Source organism: Manis pentadactyla, chromosome 4 (assembly GCF_030020395.1).
Source record: "Manis pentadactyla isolate mManPen7 chromosome 4, mManPen7.hap1, whole genome shotgun sequence".
NCBI lineage: Eukaryota > Metazoa > Chordata > Mammalia > Pholidota > Manidae > Manis > Manis pentadactyla.
The window spans coordinates 183,630,831-183,646,889 of NC_080022.1; the positions used below are offsets into that span (position 1 = coordinate 183,630,831).

Sequence of the window (16,059 nt, forward strand, 5' to 3'; positions counted from 1 at the left end):
TTCTAACCCATCTGCAACTGTGTGCAAGGTTTCCAAGAGAGGAAAAACAAACTTTATCAGGAAACAAAAGGAACAAAGGACATTGCAGATCATGGAAGCATTTAACAATGCTACCCCTGTCCGTGGTGCTGACCCACGGGCCCAGCCCGGAGCCCCCTTTGGAGCTGAGGTAGCGCCAGTCCCTACTTCCACCTCTCACCCACTCTAGGCTGGCACTCTGGATGGTAAGGTGGGATGGCAATGGTGTGGCACTCAGCTACACACTTCATTTTCGCAGTGACCTTCCAGTCTCTCCTCTCAGTCTTGCTTGTCAGTCTGTGACCATTAAATTCCTCATTAGCAAACGAAATGTGGATGAGCTCATTAAGATGAGGGATGGCCCCGAGGTGCAGTTGGCTGGGGGTGTTAGAACTCCTCTTCTCCCTCCTTACTGAAAAGAATGCACCTCACATTCTGTGAGCCACTCTCCGGGTCTAATAACAGACTCCCTGGTGTTATTCAGGCGACCAGCTTAAGGAAAGGCTGGGCTACAGTGGGCAAAAAACAGCGTATAGCTGCTGATTCACGCGCACCCAAAGCTGCCCAGTCAGGGCCTGGGCTTCTGTCACTTCATGCTGCAACTCAAACTCCCAAAGGTGTCACCCTTTGCAATCATGTCTCAGTGCACCTCCCCAGCCTCCCCTCTCGTCCTCCCTGCACGTCCCCCCCATTCAGGCAATGGCAGATGACCTCACCAGTGGCCTGCTGAAACTGGATCTTCTCAGCTGCTGACAGCTGCTTGTTACATATTCAAGCTGACATCACAGCAGCAGCTGGAAATCCGCCATGGTGAGAATATTTACACCACAGGAATCAGCAAATGCTACAAATTAAGAAAACTTTTTCAGTCAGAAAGCCAGATTTTTAAACAATTGCCAGCACACCCTTGTCTGAAGGTCCCCGAGCTTCTCAGGCACTTCTGTGTCTCCCCGCCTTTGTGTGCACTGTGCCTTCTGCTGGGTGTCCCTCCTGGGATTGCCTCCTCTGTCTGTCTGCTCTGCCTGTCATTTGTTAAGGCGACCAGAAGGGAGCCCATTCCCCTCCTGTGTGTCCTGTGAGGCAGGGACGCTATGCCCCCAACCAGGACCTCTCCCTTAAGGGTCATTCCATTTCCAAAAATGAAAACCAATTCAAACCATCCAGAGGAAAGGATAGAAATATATGTGCATGGGGAGGTGCAGGGGAGGGACCTCACAGTGACCAGGGCAGGAAGTGTAGCTGCTCTCACAGGTGCTAGGAAGTTGTGTGCAACAGCTGCTCTTTCTCAGTGGCCACCTGGTCTCTGACATGCTCACCCCTGCCCATTGTGCTTTTCCCAGAGAAATGCCCCTTGCCTCCCAGTTTGCACGAAACTCCAGACCAACCAGCCACACACCAGAGTCTTTAAGTTGACGCTGCAAACCCAGGACTGTCCCAGGTCAGTGCAGTCATCTGAGGCCACGTGGTCACTTGGGCCAGGCTCACACAGCCACCACCACCTCCTCAGCATGAGCTGTGGGGATGGCTCTGAGGACAGCAGGCAGAGCTGGCCCATCTCCTAGGCTGGGGTCAAGCTCCATAAGGACGTGCTTACACATCTCTAGATCCCCAGTCACGGCACCGAGGAGGTCTTAGTAAGTATTTGTAGATTAGATGAATCGCCTCACAGTTTTGATCCTTCTCTCAGCAACCTGTGACCCAGATGGTCCCTGTAGAGGGAGGGAAAAGGTTTTGAGGAATTCAATGAGGAAACATTCCATACCCAAGTAATGAAGCATCTGTTTCCTCCAGCTACTAACTGTGTGAGCTTGGGCAGATAGCTTAACCTCTCTGTGCTTCAGGGGCCTCATCAGTACAATGCGGATTGTGAATTTGCCTAATTTAGGGCTGCTGTGAGGATTACAGGAGATGATCTTCATGGAGCAGCCGGTGTGACACCTGACACATAGTAGACTGTCATCACAGTGAGTGTTTTTATCCCCCATTCTATCCTGAAGCTACAGAACAGGGTCCCTCACTGCCCTCCCAGAAGGCTTCCTCTCCGGGTCCAGCGTGACTCCAGCCAGCCGCACATGGTGATGCTCTTCCAGTCCCACCCAGGCCCCTGCTCTCAGAGTCAAATCCAAGGGCAGGGCCACTTTGACAAGGACTACGGCCACTTTTTCCCCATGGCTCGGGAGGGCTGGCTGAAGACTTCATCTGCTCTAATTAACCAGCCAACTGCATCTGTCTGTCTTGCTCCATTGATAGCAGATCAGCCTTGCAGGCAAGGACTGAGAGGGAGGTTCTGAACAGAGTGGACAGGAACAGGGGCATGACCCGGCCCAAGCCCAGCCTGCCCCCCTGCCTCCACCCTGCACTCGGTGCCTCCCGTCCCTCAGCTCCTGAGGCTGACTCCGGAGGCCACCGGCTCATTCAAGGGGAGCAGTAGCAGGGCAAACGGAGCAGCCTGAGCCACCTCACCAGGCGCCCCGGGAGCTGGAGGCTGGGGGCAAAGAGGAGAGGTGGAGCCATCACTCAGAGGTCTAGACAGTGGGAGCAGCCATGGCCCATGTGGGAACTCCCTCGCCCGAGACCCACCAGGGCAGGGGGCTTGCCAGGCCCCTCCTGCCTCCATCTTTCCTTCTCCAAAGGCGCTGTGATTCCCACCACGCGGGAGCCTTTGGGGAGGAGGTGGTGGCAAAGGCTTCTTACCATGGGGACCCCTGCCACTTTCCCCCCACTGGCTCACAAGCGGGCATGCCGCCTCCCTGTCCCCCTGGGTTTGAGTCTAGATTAGTACAAATTGTTCTCCCTGCTCACACTTCAGAGAAGGAAACAGGGAGGACCTGGGAATAGCAACCCAGCTCCCACCCCAGCTGTGGGGCTGCTGGCCTGCACAGCCTGACCCCAGGCCGCCTCCTTCCCAGCTCTGCCTTCCTCCGCAGGACCCTCCCCCGAGTGCCCACGTGCTCTTAGGCGGGGAGGATGCAGATGCGTGGTGCCTCGGTGTAGACAGCCCAGCCCCCTCAAGCTCCTGCTCCCAGCCCGCAGCCCTAAGCTTTCTCCTTCATCTCTCTGCCTTGCGAGGCATTGCAGCACTCCCAGGAGTGCTTTTGGAAACTCGGTCACCAGTTTAATTGGCAGAACTTGTCCTGGGCGATCGATGCACACAAGGAAGCAAACTCAGGCCCGTTTCTCTGGAAACTCAGGCAGGCATGTGGCTATGGGTTCATGTGACTCAGGTGTGTGAAGGGTGCGCTTCCTCCAGAGCCCGTCTGCACCTGTTGACTGGCACAATAGCTGATCGTGGCTTGCATTTGGGGGATCAGGGGATCGGGGAGTGTGACGGACACCTGGATGATGGACAGGACAGAAGTGAACTGGCTGAGCCCTGGGGGACTTCTTGGCTTGGGAGCATGAAGGAGACAGTGACACGGTCATGTTAGGTCATGAGGTCACCCCAGGATGAAAGTGGGCCCTTTATGTGGATATCTTCCATTGTCTCTGGGTCTGTGCCTTCACCCTGACCCATGAACCTGTTGGGTTCAGCCAGTGGGGTGCCCTGGCAGGAGATAAGAGGGAGGGAGGCTAGGAGGGACAGGGGGAGGAGAGCATGAACTCAAGATAGCCATTCCAGTTTTCTCTGTGATGTGTTGCCACAGGCGGGGTGGGGCCCCTCCTGCCACACAGCTGGCTGTCTGAGTCAGGGGACACCCCCTACCACCCCCAGGTCCAGGGGCAGGTCTCTCTTCTGGTCTCATGTACCCACCCATCTTTATTAAAATCACCTCCAAGCACTCAGTCTTGCTGCGTCTGTTTCCCATCAGAACCTAGAAGGGTCCCTGGGGTGCTGGGAAGCCGTGTGGATGGGAATGGGTCTCTCCTACCCCCGCACCGCCCTGCCCTCCACCCTGTTGTGGGGCTGATTCTGGCTTCTGCCCTGGGGGCCTCCCTGGACAGGTGGGCTCTGGCAGGAGGTGAGGACAGCGGGACTGCAGGCGCCTCGCATGCTTGCGTCCTTCCCAGTGTTTCATACCAGCTGGCCAGGGGTCCCACAAGGGTTGCTATCCAGGCGCTCCAAGAAGGGGCTGAAGCATCCCCCAGGGCCTCTGATTAAAAGGATTCAGTGTAAGGGGGTGGAAGGCAAGAATATCTGACCTTGGGGAAAAAGCAGGCACCCAGCAGGCAGGATACTAACTCACAGACAGGGGGCGCCAGAGAGGAGTGGACAGAAGGACTTACAGGGAAGGAGAGGACAGGTGGGCGGCACTCAGCCGGGAGAATCAAGCACAGCGAAGTGCTGTCCCCCCGTGGAGGTCCTGCCGTCCACAGGCCTGCCCCCAACCCAAAGGACCCCACACCCGCATCCACCAGGTTATGAGAATAGAGATTATCACTCATTTCATCCGGCTTCCCTCACCCCCACCCCCACATCCAGCATCAACACCACGGACACGAGAGGCCCGCCCACACTCTGCCCTCCCCCCGGACTCCCACCTGGCAGACGGGCCCCAAAACCCACCGCTGAAGATAAGGGTTTCCTGTCATTCACACCCAGGATGCTCTCTGAGACTCATGATTTATGGACTTTAGTTTTCCCAGTTCCTCAGCTCCATCCCCTCTTCCCCTCTGGTCTGTCAGGGTGTTTATCTCCCACCCGTGTTTCAGCCCCTCCTGCCCCGACTCCCTGTTTTTTAATTTGAAGCATCCGTCTGGAGCATCCTGAGATGGGGCCGTCTTCTGGACTGGATGCATTAAACTGCTGACAGCTCTATTGATTTTCCCTCTCCACCTGCATAATGCAAGATACATGCAAGGCGACGGGCTGGCCCCTGTTTCTTACTGTGAAGGGGCGTTGCCCTTTTTCTTTCTCACTCTGGTGTCCCCTCACCCTGGCACATGTTGATACAAAGGAGGCGGTGCCTGCCCCTATGCCCCAATATTATGTTCCTCACCACCAGTGAATGCAGTCTAATCTGTCCTCTTTGGTAGCAGATTGGACACCATGGAGACAGGCACCTCACGGAGTAGAAGAGGCCGGTGGAGGGAGGCAGGGGTGTTGAGGAGATGTCGTCTGTCAAAAACTGACTATGCCCCGCTGGAGACCAGGCAGGCTTTCCGAGGGGCCCCCTGCCTGCCCCACCAAGCTTGGAGGAGGACACTTGCCCCTCAGCCCACCTCCTCTTCTCCAGGCCTGAGTTCTCCAAAGTCGCCGGCACCTCTTGCCTAGGACTCACAGTTAACAGTCACAGAGCCAGCAGCTAGCTGGGCACCTTCAGTTCCTCTTATCTCTGATTTCTCAAAAGCAAGGCAGACACGGACGGTTGTACAGGCTGTGTACCATGGCACATGGCCAGGAAGGCTGGGAGGAAGGGATTACTACCCTTCCTCAACAGAGACTGAGGCTCAGAGATGCCATGAGATTCATTCAAGGGCTCCCAGCTAGACACAGGATTTGGACCCAAGACTGGCTATCTCTAGAACAGTTTTTCTCCCACCCTATACCATGATGCCTCCTCCAGGAAGACCTCCTGCATTGAAGCCACCCAGTCTGATTGCTTCCTTATGTTTTGGCAGGCTGCTCTGAGTATGTTGAGTGGGTTCTCTCTCTGTGAATCAGCATCATCACACTTCCTCCTGGAGGATTTCTCTGGACCCATCCCATCCCCAGCCCGGATCAGACCGTCATCTGGTGCCACAATATATATATATGCTATATACTGCATATATGGCCCTGCCTTGTCATGGCCTTCTCTGCTAGTCTGGGGGGCCCTTGGAATGGGGACAGAGACAAAGAAAATAAGGCAGGATCTTATTTCTGTGTCCTCATCACCTGCCCAGGGCCTGGCACAAAGGTGTGTTGAAGGATGTTTCCAGGACTGGAAGAGAACCCACCCAGGGCCTGGCCAGCTGAGGAGCTCTCTAAAAATAGGTGGAATCTATTTAATCAACCAATGAGCCATCTGCTCCAGTCTGACCTGTCATACTTTGGGGCTTTTAGCACAGCAGCTGGGAGACCATGAGACCCATGTGCCTTCAGAACATCTGAGGTTCTCTGGGACTCTGCAGGGCTGGAGCCGGAAATAACCTGGTCACTTTAGCCTCACCTTTCCGGTTCCCCACAAAGAGCTCCAGTCCCGACACGTGCGCCTGCTACCTTCCCTCCCTGCCCACCCTTTTCCCAGGTAACCAAGTTCAGCCCAGGACTCCAGACTCCCCACTGCTTAACACCTTTAAGATTCAATAAGCAACTCCCTTCTGAGATGGTTTAAAGGCCAGTCCTGCCAGTAGCACAAGGCACGGCCTCTTGGGGAGATTAAATGAGACGGTAGATATGAAAGCAGCCAGCCCGGTATGAAGCAGAGTGCAAATATTACGGAAAATCTCCCTAAGTACTGTCAGCCTGACACTGCAGACTTCAAGGCCGAAAGGGGCTGCTTCCCTTTCTCTCCTTCTCTGGTCATGGCCTTGGCCCTCCTGTCTGGCCCTTGTTGGGGGGCGCCAGGGGGGTCTGGCTATACTTATAGACCCCCCTGGAGGGAAGTCAGGGTGGCACTGACTTTAGATTTTTACTTAGCCCCCCATAGGCTTCACAACAGCCCTGGGAGGAAAGAGAGAGGTAGCGTGACCCCCCAAAACCTCATTTTGGAGACCAGTGAAAAAGGCTAGCCCGGAACCACAGTGGGCAAGCCCAGGGTGCCTGCACAGACCCACTGAGCAACAGGCAGTAGGAAAGGCCACTCGGGGGCCACTCCTGCACCCTCTCCCCCCAGCCTTCATGCAAACAATGGGCTTCCGGGCTGGAGCCCCCACCAAGGGCCAGGGAGGGGCTTGGTCCCCATTATACCACCTGGCACAGTGCTTGGTGCTGTGGGCATGGGCCGGATGAAGCACCAAACCCCACCAACCCGTCACTACTGATGTCCTGACCACAGTTCCCGCCAAGCTGGCCCAGCCTCCTCATTTCCTGCAGCTCTGGAGGGATCCCAAACCCAAGTTGTGGCTCTGCAATGGGGGCATGTCCAGTTCCCAAGGGTGGAGGTGAGGCAGGAACGGGAACCCCCTACAGCCCCCTCTGGCCTCTGCTCCCCTGCCCCCACTCCCAGGCCTTACTAGCCACACTGAAATGCTATTTCCAGAAACTATGCTCTGCTGGACCGTGCTATGCCCTGCTCTCAAGTCTGGGGAACTTTATCTCCTACAGGGTCCACCCTTGGGCCCCTTTGAGGGTTTTCCCTGCTGCATGTGTGCATCAGCATCACCAGGGAAGCCTGCCAAGTGCAGCCTCCGGGGCTCCACTCTCGGAGACACAGGCTGTTTCACTGAAGGCCTGGGCTTTGGCCCTTCGTTTCCAACAGTCCCTGCCACACCATGACATTTTGGGTTCATCCTCCCATGAAGCATGGCGAGCATTCCCTCCAGGCATCATGCTTCGCTTTTCAGTAGCTGTAGCTTATTTTACTCTTGGTCCATTGGGGTTGCTGGAGAAACACTTCAGTACTTGAACAGATTGGCCTTCTTTGTGTTTTGTTTCTACACCTCTACATTCTCTTATTACACAATTCAAGAGGGTGAACAGCCTGTCTCTCTGAAATTGCTGCCAAAGGAAGGGGCAGCCCTCCCCCTGTCCCCTGTCCCCGCCCAGTAGGTCTTGCAGTGGGAAGAAAGTACCAGGCATTCACTCGACAAATATTTCTGTGGACCTATTATATGCCAAGCACTGCTTTGTCCCAATCAGTCCCTCCTTCCCTCCATCCATCCATCCCCCCATCCTCCCCGTGTCTCTCCATCCATTCATTCGTCCATCCATCCCTCCATCAGCCCATCCACCATTCATACAGTGAGTGATCTCAGATGCTGCAGCCAGCTTGAGAAGCTCATGATGTTGATATATGAGCACTACAGATATATGAGCACCACATCTTGAGAGTTATCAGAAGACAGCTTGCCTTCAAAGAAACCTCCTTAACAAATGTATGAAAAGTTCAACGCTGCTGCACAGTCTATGGAGAGATGTGTGCAGGTAAGTGCTGCATGAGTGACCAGTGACAGGAGTCAGAGGTGAAGGGTCCTACCTGAAGAGGGGTGGGGGCTGAGCTTTGAAGGAGGATCAAGACTTAGTACCAGGGAGGACAGCACAGGCAAATGCCTGGAGTTAGAAAGTGCCCCACGCATTAAGAAGCCAGTTGGTTGGGCTGAAAGGGTGGTTGCTTGTGGCCAGAGCAGTGCGGGAGAAAAGACCAGAAAGGTACGAGCCTAAGACAGAGGAGGGCTGGCAAAGTCAGGCTGAGGGATTTGGGGATGTCCATCTCAGGTTAGGGCTAAGGCACCCATGATTCTCAGACTGGACCCTGACCTTCAGACATCTAACGTTAAGCTCCTCCCAATTAACTTTTCCCATGTTAACACCCAGATGCATTCATAGTTACAGAAACATAGTTTGGCTTCTTTTGAAAGGCTCTCCAGCACAATGGGAGGACTGTGCTGGTCTCCCTGAAGCAAGGACTGTATCCCCAGTCCTCCTAGGAAGATGCTCAACCTGGCTTTGTCCAACCTGGATAGGAGGTTGGGGGCAGGGCACGAAGGAGGAAGGAGAATGAGCTCAAAGTAAAGTTCGTGGTAAAGTACTCTTTCTCTTTAGGTGGACTGCTCTGTAATAATAAACACAAGGCAATAATTACATTCTGTTGTGCAGTTATTAAATTTGAAGGAAACAAAATAAAATGTAGACATTTGTAGAGAGGTTAAAAATAAAAGTGGAGGATAAAAATAAAATCAATAGCCTCAGGTTTCCCAGAGCCTGCCTGGAAAGACGTTATATAAGAGCTAAAGTGTGTACTAAGAAAACAGTATCAGGCATGGATGAGATGGAGGCTGGGAGGACCCAAAGGGGCCAGGGAAATGCTGTCTTCCAGAGCTGCCAGCCCGTTTTTTGGTGCACAGCCTGGAAAACAGGAGCTTGGGCTTGGGGACCTGTCCAGCGTGGGGTCAGTCCTGGCTTCACCTCTCCCAGCTCCGACAAGCCTTCGTGCCTCCATGGGTGAGACTGGGGTAAGGACAAGAGCCACCTCTCACAAGTAGCACGAGGATCACTGAGGCCCCACAGTGAAGTGCTCAACACAATGGCTGCCCAACAAACGTGTTCCCTAAGTGTCAGCTATTGGAGTATTACTTATGTTGTATACCACTTCTTAAAGGAATTGGAAGCGGCAAATGGAAAAGAGGACCCTGCTCGTGACAGATTAAATGCCGGTGGGAAAGGAGACCAGAAGGAAATGTGAGAAACCCCTAGAAAGAGGTTCTAGAATGTACACAAAAGAGTGCCCCTTCGTTTAAACGAGATATCTGTGCAATGTACAGTATATGAATGTATATGCAATGCCCAATGCACAGTATAATGAACGTGGTAGATAACAAGTGCTGGGTCTTCAAACGGGATCTGAAATAAAGCATCGCAAAGCCATGGAGCGGTTTGGGGTCGGCGGGAGGCGAAGGGAGAAAGTGGAGGAACCACGCGGCCATCACGAGAAGATGCACTATTAATCTGGACCAGAAGGGGGCCGTTATGCTGCAGTGGGAAATGCGACCGCCTCGGTAGATCTTGACCCTTTGCAAGCACCGTACCCTGTTTCCTCAGGGGGCGGGTTTAACTGCCCGGAAACGGAAGTCCCTTTCTCTTCCGTCTGCCTCGCTGCTTGGCGCTTGCCGTGAGTATCCTTGGGGCAGTATTAGGGGAATAGGGGGTAATCCGGGGTAATCCATGGCTTAGTGAAATTTGGAGACCCCGGGTCTGGGTCAGGGGTGCGGGGCAGAGGGGGAAGTGCGGTGGGGCCCGGATTTCCGGGACTGGGGAGGGGAACGGGGGTCGCCGCAGGTTCCCGCGCTCTGTTAACCAATGCCTGTCTCCCCGCAGGTGCCGGCCTCGTGGCCATGGTGAGTACGGCCCCTGCTGGACCTTCCCGGGGAGGATCGGGGCGAGGGAGGGACGCCTTGGCAAGGGTCTCCCGAGGCTGGGGGTGATTGGTCCAGTCCCTGCCAGAAATAAGTTGTTTCTGCAGCTCACTGCTCTCTCTTGTGTGTTGCAGCCTCGTAAAATTGAGGAAATCAAGGACTTCCTGCTCACAGCCAGGCGTAAGGATGCCAAATGTAAGCGAGGGGTGGAAGAGAAGGGTCGTGTTTGCGCGGAGCGGTCCCTGTGCTGGTGCTGCTCTCGGAGCATCTCGGGAATGTCAGGCGGGAGACGAGAACCTGATTAAGCACGTGCCTGGCTGGCTGGAAGCAGTGATTTTTATCGTTTTTCCCAAAACAAAAATTTTCTTTCCGTCAGAGGTTTAATCAGTTGATCTCAAGTGAGCATTTTAAAAGCCGTCCTGAGTGTGTTCTATTCCATTGTGCATATGGTAGGTGGTGAACGGAAGCGTTGCTGGATCGAAGTCTGGAAATTCGTGTCCCACGAGCCTGCGTTAGTGCGTGTTCAGTTCTGGGCAGACGGTGGGCTGAGTACAGGCCTTGCTCACAATGAGTTTTATTAAGTAATTTCAGTGTTACGTGTTTCCCGGCCTGTAAATGAAGAGAAAAGGAAGAGATGCATCAAAAACAAGTTTTTTACTGATACATGCTGGTCCCTGGTGCATATGGATTCTCTTTTTTTTAACACCAGAGATGGAGGGAATTCTGTTAACTCCTTTGTTATAGTTGAAGGTGGTTTGGGGGCCTGCAAGATGCTGAATTCATACGTTGTTTCTGTAACCCAGGCTTTTTTGCCTCCTATCCACCCCTCACCCCCCCGCTACATCAAATGCTCCTCATAGCTTCCTTTCCCACTCACATGAATGGGAAAGAGCATCAGCTAACTTGTGGGAGTAGAGCAGTGTGGCTGGCGAATGGGAGTGGGGTGAGACGGTAGTGTGCGGGGAGAGCCTTTTAGTGGGTTTGCGGGTGATGGGTTGTCATGTTTGTGTTCCTGTTCCCTGAACAGTCTGTTGCCTTTGGTCCTCTGGTACTGTATGAAATGGTGACCACGTGTGGGAATAGGTGGCATCTGGTGGAAATGTCCACCGTGCCTGGTGGCACTGGGGACCACGTGCTTGTGTTGTGCTGTTATCTCATACTGTAAAGAGATAATCGCTTCAGTTTTTGTTCAGACCAGGGAATTTGGGGTCACTGCCTAGTTCAAATCCCAGCTCTGTCAGTAGGTAGCTATCCTCAAGAAGTTAACACAGCACCACCACTTCCTTCTGTCAGAGGGGGTGATACTAGTGTCTGTGTCATGAGATTGGTGCAAGGATCCCATCAGGTGATCCATTTAGAGACCTTGGTACATTCAAGGAATGACACGAATCCATTGTTTTCCTTTGCAATTTAATTCTGTTCTAGGAGCCTGATGTTAAACAGTGTGGTCTGTGAGGGTAAGAGTCATGGTCTGCTGGACATAACAGGTGTTCAGTAAGTGTTAAATAAGATTCTTAAAAATTTTTTTTATTTTTAGTTGTGAGATACACATAACTTAAAGTTAACCATTTTTACATATGCGGTTTGCTGGCATTAAGTACATTCACACTGCATCTCCAGAAGTCTTGATCTTGCAAAACAAACTCTACCCATTAAACAGTAACTCCCTATTCTTTTCTCTCCAGCCCCTGGCAAAACCACCATCTACTTTTTCTCTATCATAAAGTACGCTGAATGCTTCATAAGCGAAATCATACAGTATTTGTCGTTTTGTGACTGGCTTATTTCGTTTAGTGTGATGTCTTCAATCTCCATGTTGTGGCATTTTGTCAGAATTTCCTTTTTAAGAATGAATGATCCATTGTCTGGATAGACCACTTTTTTTTTTATCTATACATCCATCGATGGACATTTGGGTGTCTTCCTCCTTTTGGGAGTCACCTTTGTGAATGCTGTTGCTGTGAACGTTGGTGCACAAACACCTGTTGGCCTTGCTGGCAGTTGGGGTATATACCCTTAAGTGGAATTACTGCAATGTATGATAAAGTTGAATGAGCTTTTTTTTTTTAAGACATCCATGTCTTACTAGCATTCAGCTTAGGTCGTAGGTGTACAGCAGCTGTTACGGGCAATGCAGTATACTTAGCTTTAAGCAGAATATCAAGGTAGCAAAATAGGTTGTTTGAATAAATATCCAGGTTTCTGGATGTATTCAAACAAAAGCCAAGGCAGCCAGTGCCTCGGGCAGGCTCAGAGCCACAGTGTTTCTGCTCCCTGTGATGTGCCTTATCCCTTTAGCAGCCATTGGCAGAAATAGAGTTGTGGGTTGTGAGTACAAGTTAATCTTGCACTGCTTCTATGAGGTGCCAAGTGCCTGTGTGTCTTGTCAGGTACTTGGGTGAGGCACTAGATCCTGTGTCTAATCCTTAGCCACCTGATTCTCGATTGGCACTTTACTGCTTTTATAATGAGTTCCTGGGGAACTCAACACACCCTCCTGGGATAGCTACTGGGATTGATGACGACCCCCATTTGTGCAGGTTGGAAGACTGATAAAGTATAATAGGCTGTGAGCATAGGCTCAACAAAAGGGCTCTTCTGAGTTGCTTTTTTTTTTTAATTGGAATGAGAGGTCACAGACAAAGAGAAGGCAGAGAAATAGGTGCATGAAATGACTGACCTGCTGTGAGCCGGTCTTCCAGCAGCCAGATTAGCTGCCAGCCACAGGGAAATGCACTGACATTCATCCATAACCAGACTCTGCAAAATTTCAAACCTTGCCCTGTTGACTGTGAGGTACCCTTGGGGCTCTTTACTGGCTGAGCTGTGGTCCTGAGACAGAATTCGGCAGCAGTAAAGAGCCCAGAAAGTGAATTCTGGATAAATTTTAGGAAATGCTTCTGCATGTACCCTCTAAATCAGGTGGAGGGTGGGGAGCTTTAGCTTTACCATTGCCAGGAAGGTTGTCACATATGCAAAGAATTGATCCCCAGAAGTAGAGTGATGGAAAGTTCTTGATCTCAGCAGATAATCTGTCTCTTTACTTCATGATCTGCTTGCGTCTCCAGAAAAAAAAAATTTTAAGGTTGGATACAGAACATGCTGGGTCATGTTCAGTGTATCAGAGACCTATGTTTTAAGTACAAATAAGCCAATTAAGATTAAGTCCTAGGCTCGAGTATTAATAAAAGGGAAATGTGGATTTCTGGCACTACTTTCAAATGTTGAGGTCACCAAGGGACCTTGTTCTCTGCCTTAACGGGGGCAGCACACTGTTGGTGGTCACAATCACAAGTACCACTTCTTGCATCAGGATGAAGCAAGTGAACTGTGCTGCCATCTCTCTCCTGTGACACCATGTAATTACTAACTGGTCTCTTTGATAGCTGTCAAGATCAAGAAAAATAAGGATAATGTGAAGTTTAAAGTTCGATGCAGCAGATACCTTTATACCTTGGTCATCACAGACAAAGAGAAGGCAGAGAAACTGAAGCAGTCCCTGCCGCCAGGTGAGTGAGCCTGGAATTCCAGGGGAGCCACCAAAAATGTGGGAAATGTATGTGTTGCCCCCATTTTCTCAACTTGTCCCCAGATTTATCCAAGTCTGTCTTGTGGTTTGTCTTGAGTCTCTGCTCTTGCTGCTGACAGTTTGATTCTCAGAGGTTCTGTCCCATACCAGTTTCCCTGGCCTGAGGGAAGGTTGTTTCATCCCCATCTGCTTTTCCCAGACCCCTTAAGTGCTTTTCGAATGTAGAACAGTAACAGTTTACACTGTGTGTCACTCACCACACCCTCCTGGGATAGCTACTGGGATTGATGATGATGACGACCCCCCTTTGTGCAGGTTGGAAGACTGATGAAGTATAACAGGCTGTGAGCATAGGCTCCACAAAAGGGCCCATCCTGGTGATGGAAGGACCCAGAACAGCTGAGAGCTGTGGAGACCGTGGCCGAGGAGTGCCGAGTGGTCCTGCAGACGGCCTCCTCACCATGGAAAGCTACCCAGGACTGCTGGTCTTTGTGAGAGCTAATTGGGACATCCCTAAAGGCTGAGAGTGTTTTTAATATGAACACTTAGTTTACGCAGAACATTTACGCAGAACCTCCCCAGAGGGCTTAATTTCTCAGGTTTGTGAGCTCTCTTTAGCTTACGCACAAAATCCAGACAAGCAACAGTTAACTCAGAATGTATCTTCTGGATGACTCGCTTTTGTATCTCTTGTCCTGTAGGTTTGGCAGTGAAAGAGCTGAAGTGAACCAGGCATGACAATGTGAACTGTATTAAAATTTTTTAACCTCTGAAAATGTCCTTTGTCTTTGAGGATGGGGAGGGAACTCTTAACTTGGTGTCCTGGCTTCTGGTGGGAACAGGGTGGGGATCCTGGTTGCATCTTCCTCGCATCCCGAATCTTGGGCTGCCATCCCAGAGGTCAAAGAAACCAATCCTTTTTTTTTTTAGCCTAAGTTTGAAAATAAATAGAAGCAGGCAGAGGAGATGGATACTTGTGGAAATAAGCCAGTATGCCCTCATGAGATTTAAAAGTCACTTGGGTAAAATGAGCTCCCTGATAATGAAAAATGATACTTAAAAGTAAGAGCTGATTAGTGTTCTTGGAAACAGTTGCAAATTCAGCCATCCCATCCTTGGGATGTAGCGTGCTTTTATACTTCCGCGTTGAAGTAGTCCTTGATGCAAGCATAGGAGTAAGGTTTTTTTATTCAGACAGACATTTGTGTGTTTCCTAATTGCTGCTCTTGATGAGGTGGAGTTGAGCAGGATGGGATGTGCTAAGATATATGCAGATAAAGGACAATCCAGATGAATAGCTCGGAGAAGCGACCTTTAAAGCTGAGAGCAGAGATGAGTGGCTGTCAGCCTAGCAAAAAGAAGAGGGAGCTTCCAGAAACACGGACCTTGGGACAGAAGTCGGTCTACGAAATCCAGTAGACATTTAAGGGAAGGAGCCAGGTTCCTGCAGGGATCTGACCCTGGGCCCAAAGGCCAGAAGATAGAGGTTTGAGTTCACTGGGGTGGTGGGTGTGAATGGGGCACCCTATTTCAACAGGCACAAAAGGCCTAAATCCCCATGTGAGCAGTGGCCCAGGTCCCAGCCACACCTGACTGGGCAGTTGAGTCCTGGTTCTGCCACTGCCAACTGGCGTGATCTTGAGAAATGACTGTCAGGCACCATCCAGCCACACTACAAACGTTTCTGCCCACTGCGTCTGAATTGGACAAGGACACCAGTCCATCCACATGCACTCCTCCTGCCTTGGTAGGAGGAACCCAGAGGATAGAGAGCAGCGTTGGCCAGGTGCCGTATGCTGCACACGTAAGCAAACGACCCTCACTGAGCCTGAAACAAGGAAAGTCCTGTGTGAGGCAACAAGCCCAGCATAGGACTTACACCCTTGGCCAGAAGTCTAATGTACCCAATACACGGTCTTGTGCAGCTGATAGAGGTTGCCATGCTGATGTGCTTTCTATATGGTTATAGCAGATAAATCATACTAATGCCAATCTGGTTTAAGGATAAATGAGTAACAAGTATAGCAAAAGTCCTGCCACAGCAAATTAGGGAGATGGTTATGGGTCATACATGGGCAGGCCACAAGGTGGCGACATACTACAACAAATGAGCGCCTGTGAAAAGTCTGGAAATTGTTTACGTGATAAAATCCATTCCCAAGGAGTTAAGCGCCTGAGATCATTAGCTGACTTTTTTTCGACAACTGTTTTAAGGGTGTGAGGTAGTATTTGAATCCAGTCACGAGAGGTGTAGGTTTTGTTTACTCCAAGACTGTGAGTGTTGACAGGTCCAGATGGGGCACTTTCCAGTCTCCCCATTCTTTCAACGACCAAGATTCCCAGGGAGAGGGAGGGTTTAACACTTGGGCTTCCTTTGTTCCAGCACATGGTCTAGAGACTAGCCCCAGCTCCTAGGAGACGGTCCCTGCAGGCTTTTGGCCGTCTAGTCTGGAGAAAGCACCCTTTCATTCTGTGGTTCTCAGCCCTAGCTTGTGCCTTGAAGTCATTTGGGGCACTTTTTAAAAATATGCCATCGTGGCCAAGGCTAATTCCAGAGATTCTGATTAAGCTCCTTTGAG

The 16,059-nt window shown here is 51.3% G+C and overlaps 1 protein-coding gene across 2 annotated transcripts in view; it reads left to right on the forward strand.

The window, feature by feature from the left end:
- The window catches only part of RPL38 (ribosomal protein L38), a 47,908-nt gene extending 33,652 nt beyond the window's left edge, over positions 1–14,256 (forward strand). The window contains exons 1-5 of one of the 2 annotated variants that reach the window (XM_036900159.2): positions 9,600–9,707; positions 9,914–9,933; positions 10,086–10,146; positions 13,338–13,460; positions 14,182–14,256. In XM_036900159.2, coding sequence (XP_036756054.1) covers positions 9,931–9,933; positions 10,086–10,146; positions 13,338–13,460; positions 14,182–14,207 — 213 coding nt within the window. In that variant the 5' untranslated portion in view covers positions 9,600–9,707; positions 9,914–9,930 and the 3' untranslated portion in view covers positions 14,208–14,256. Of the gene's footprint in view, positions 1–9,599; positions 9,708–9,913; positions 9,934–10,085; positions 10,147–13,337; positions 13,461–14,181 lie in introns of those variants that run through there. The other variant, XM_057501672.1, reaches the window with a different exon arrangement.
- The last annotated feature ends 1,803 nt before the right edge of the window (positions 14,257–16,059 follow it).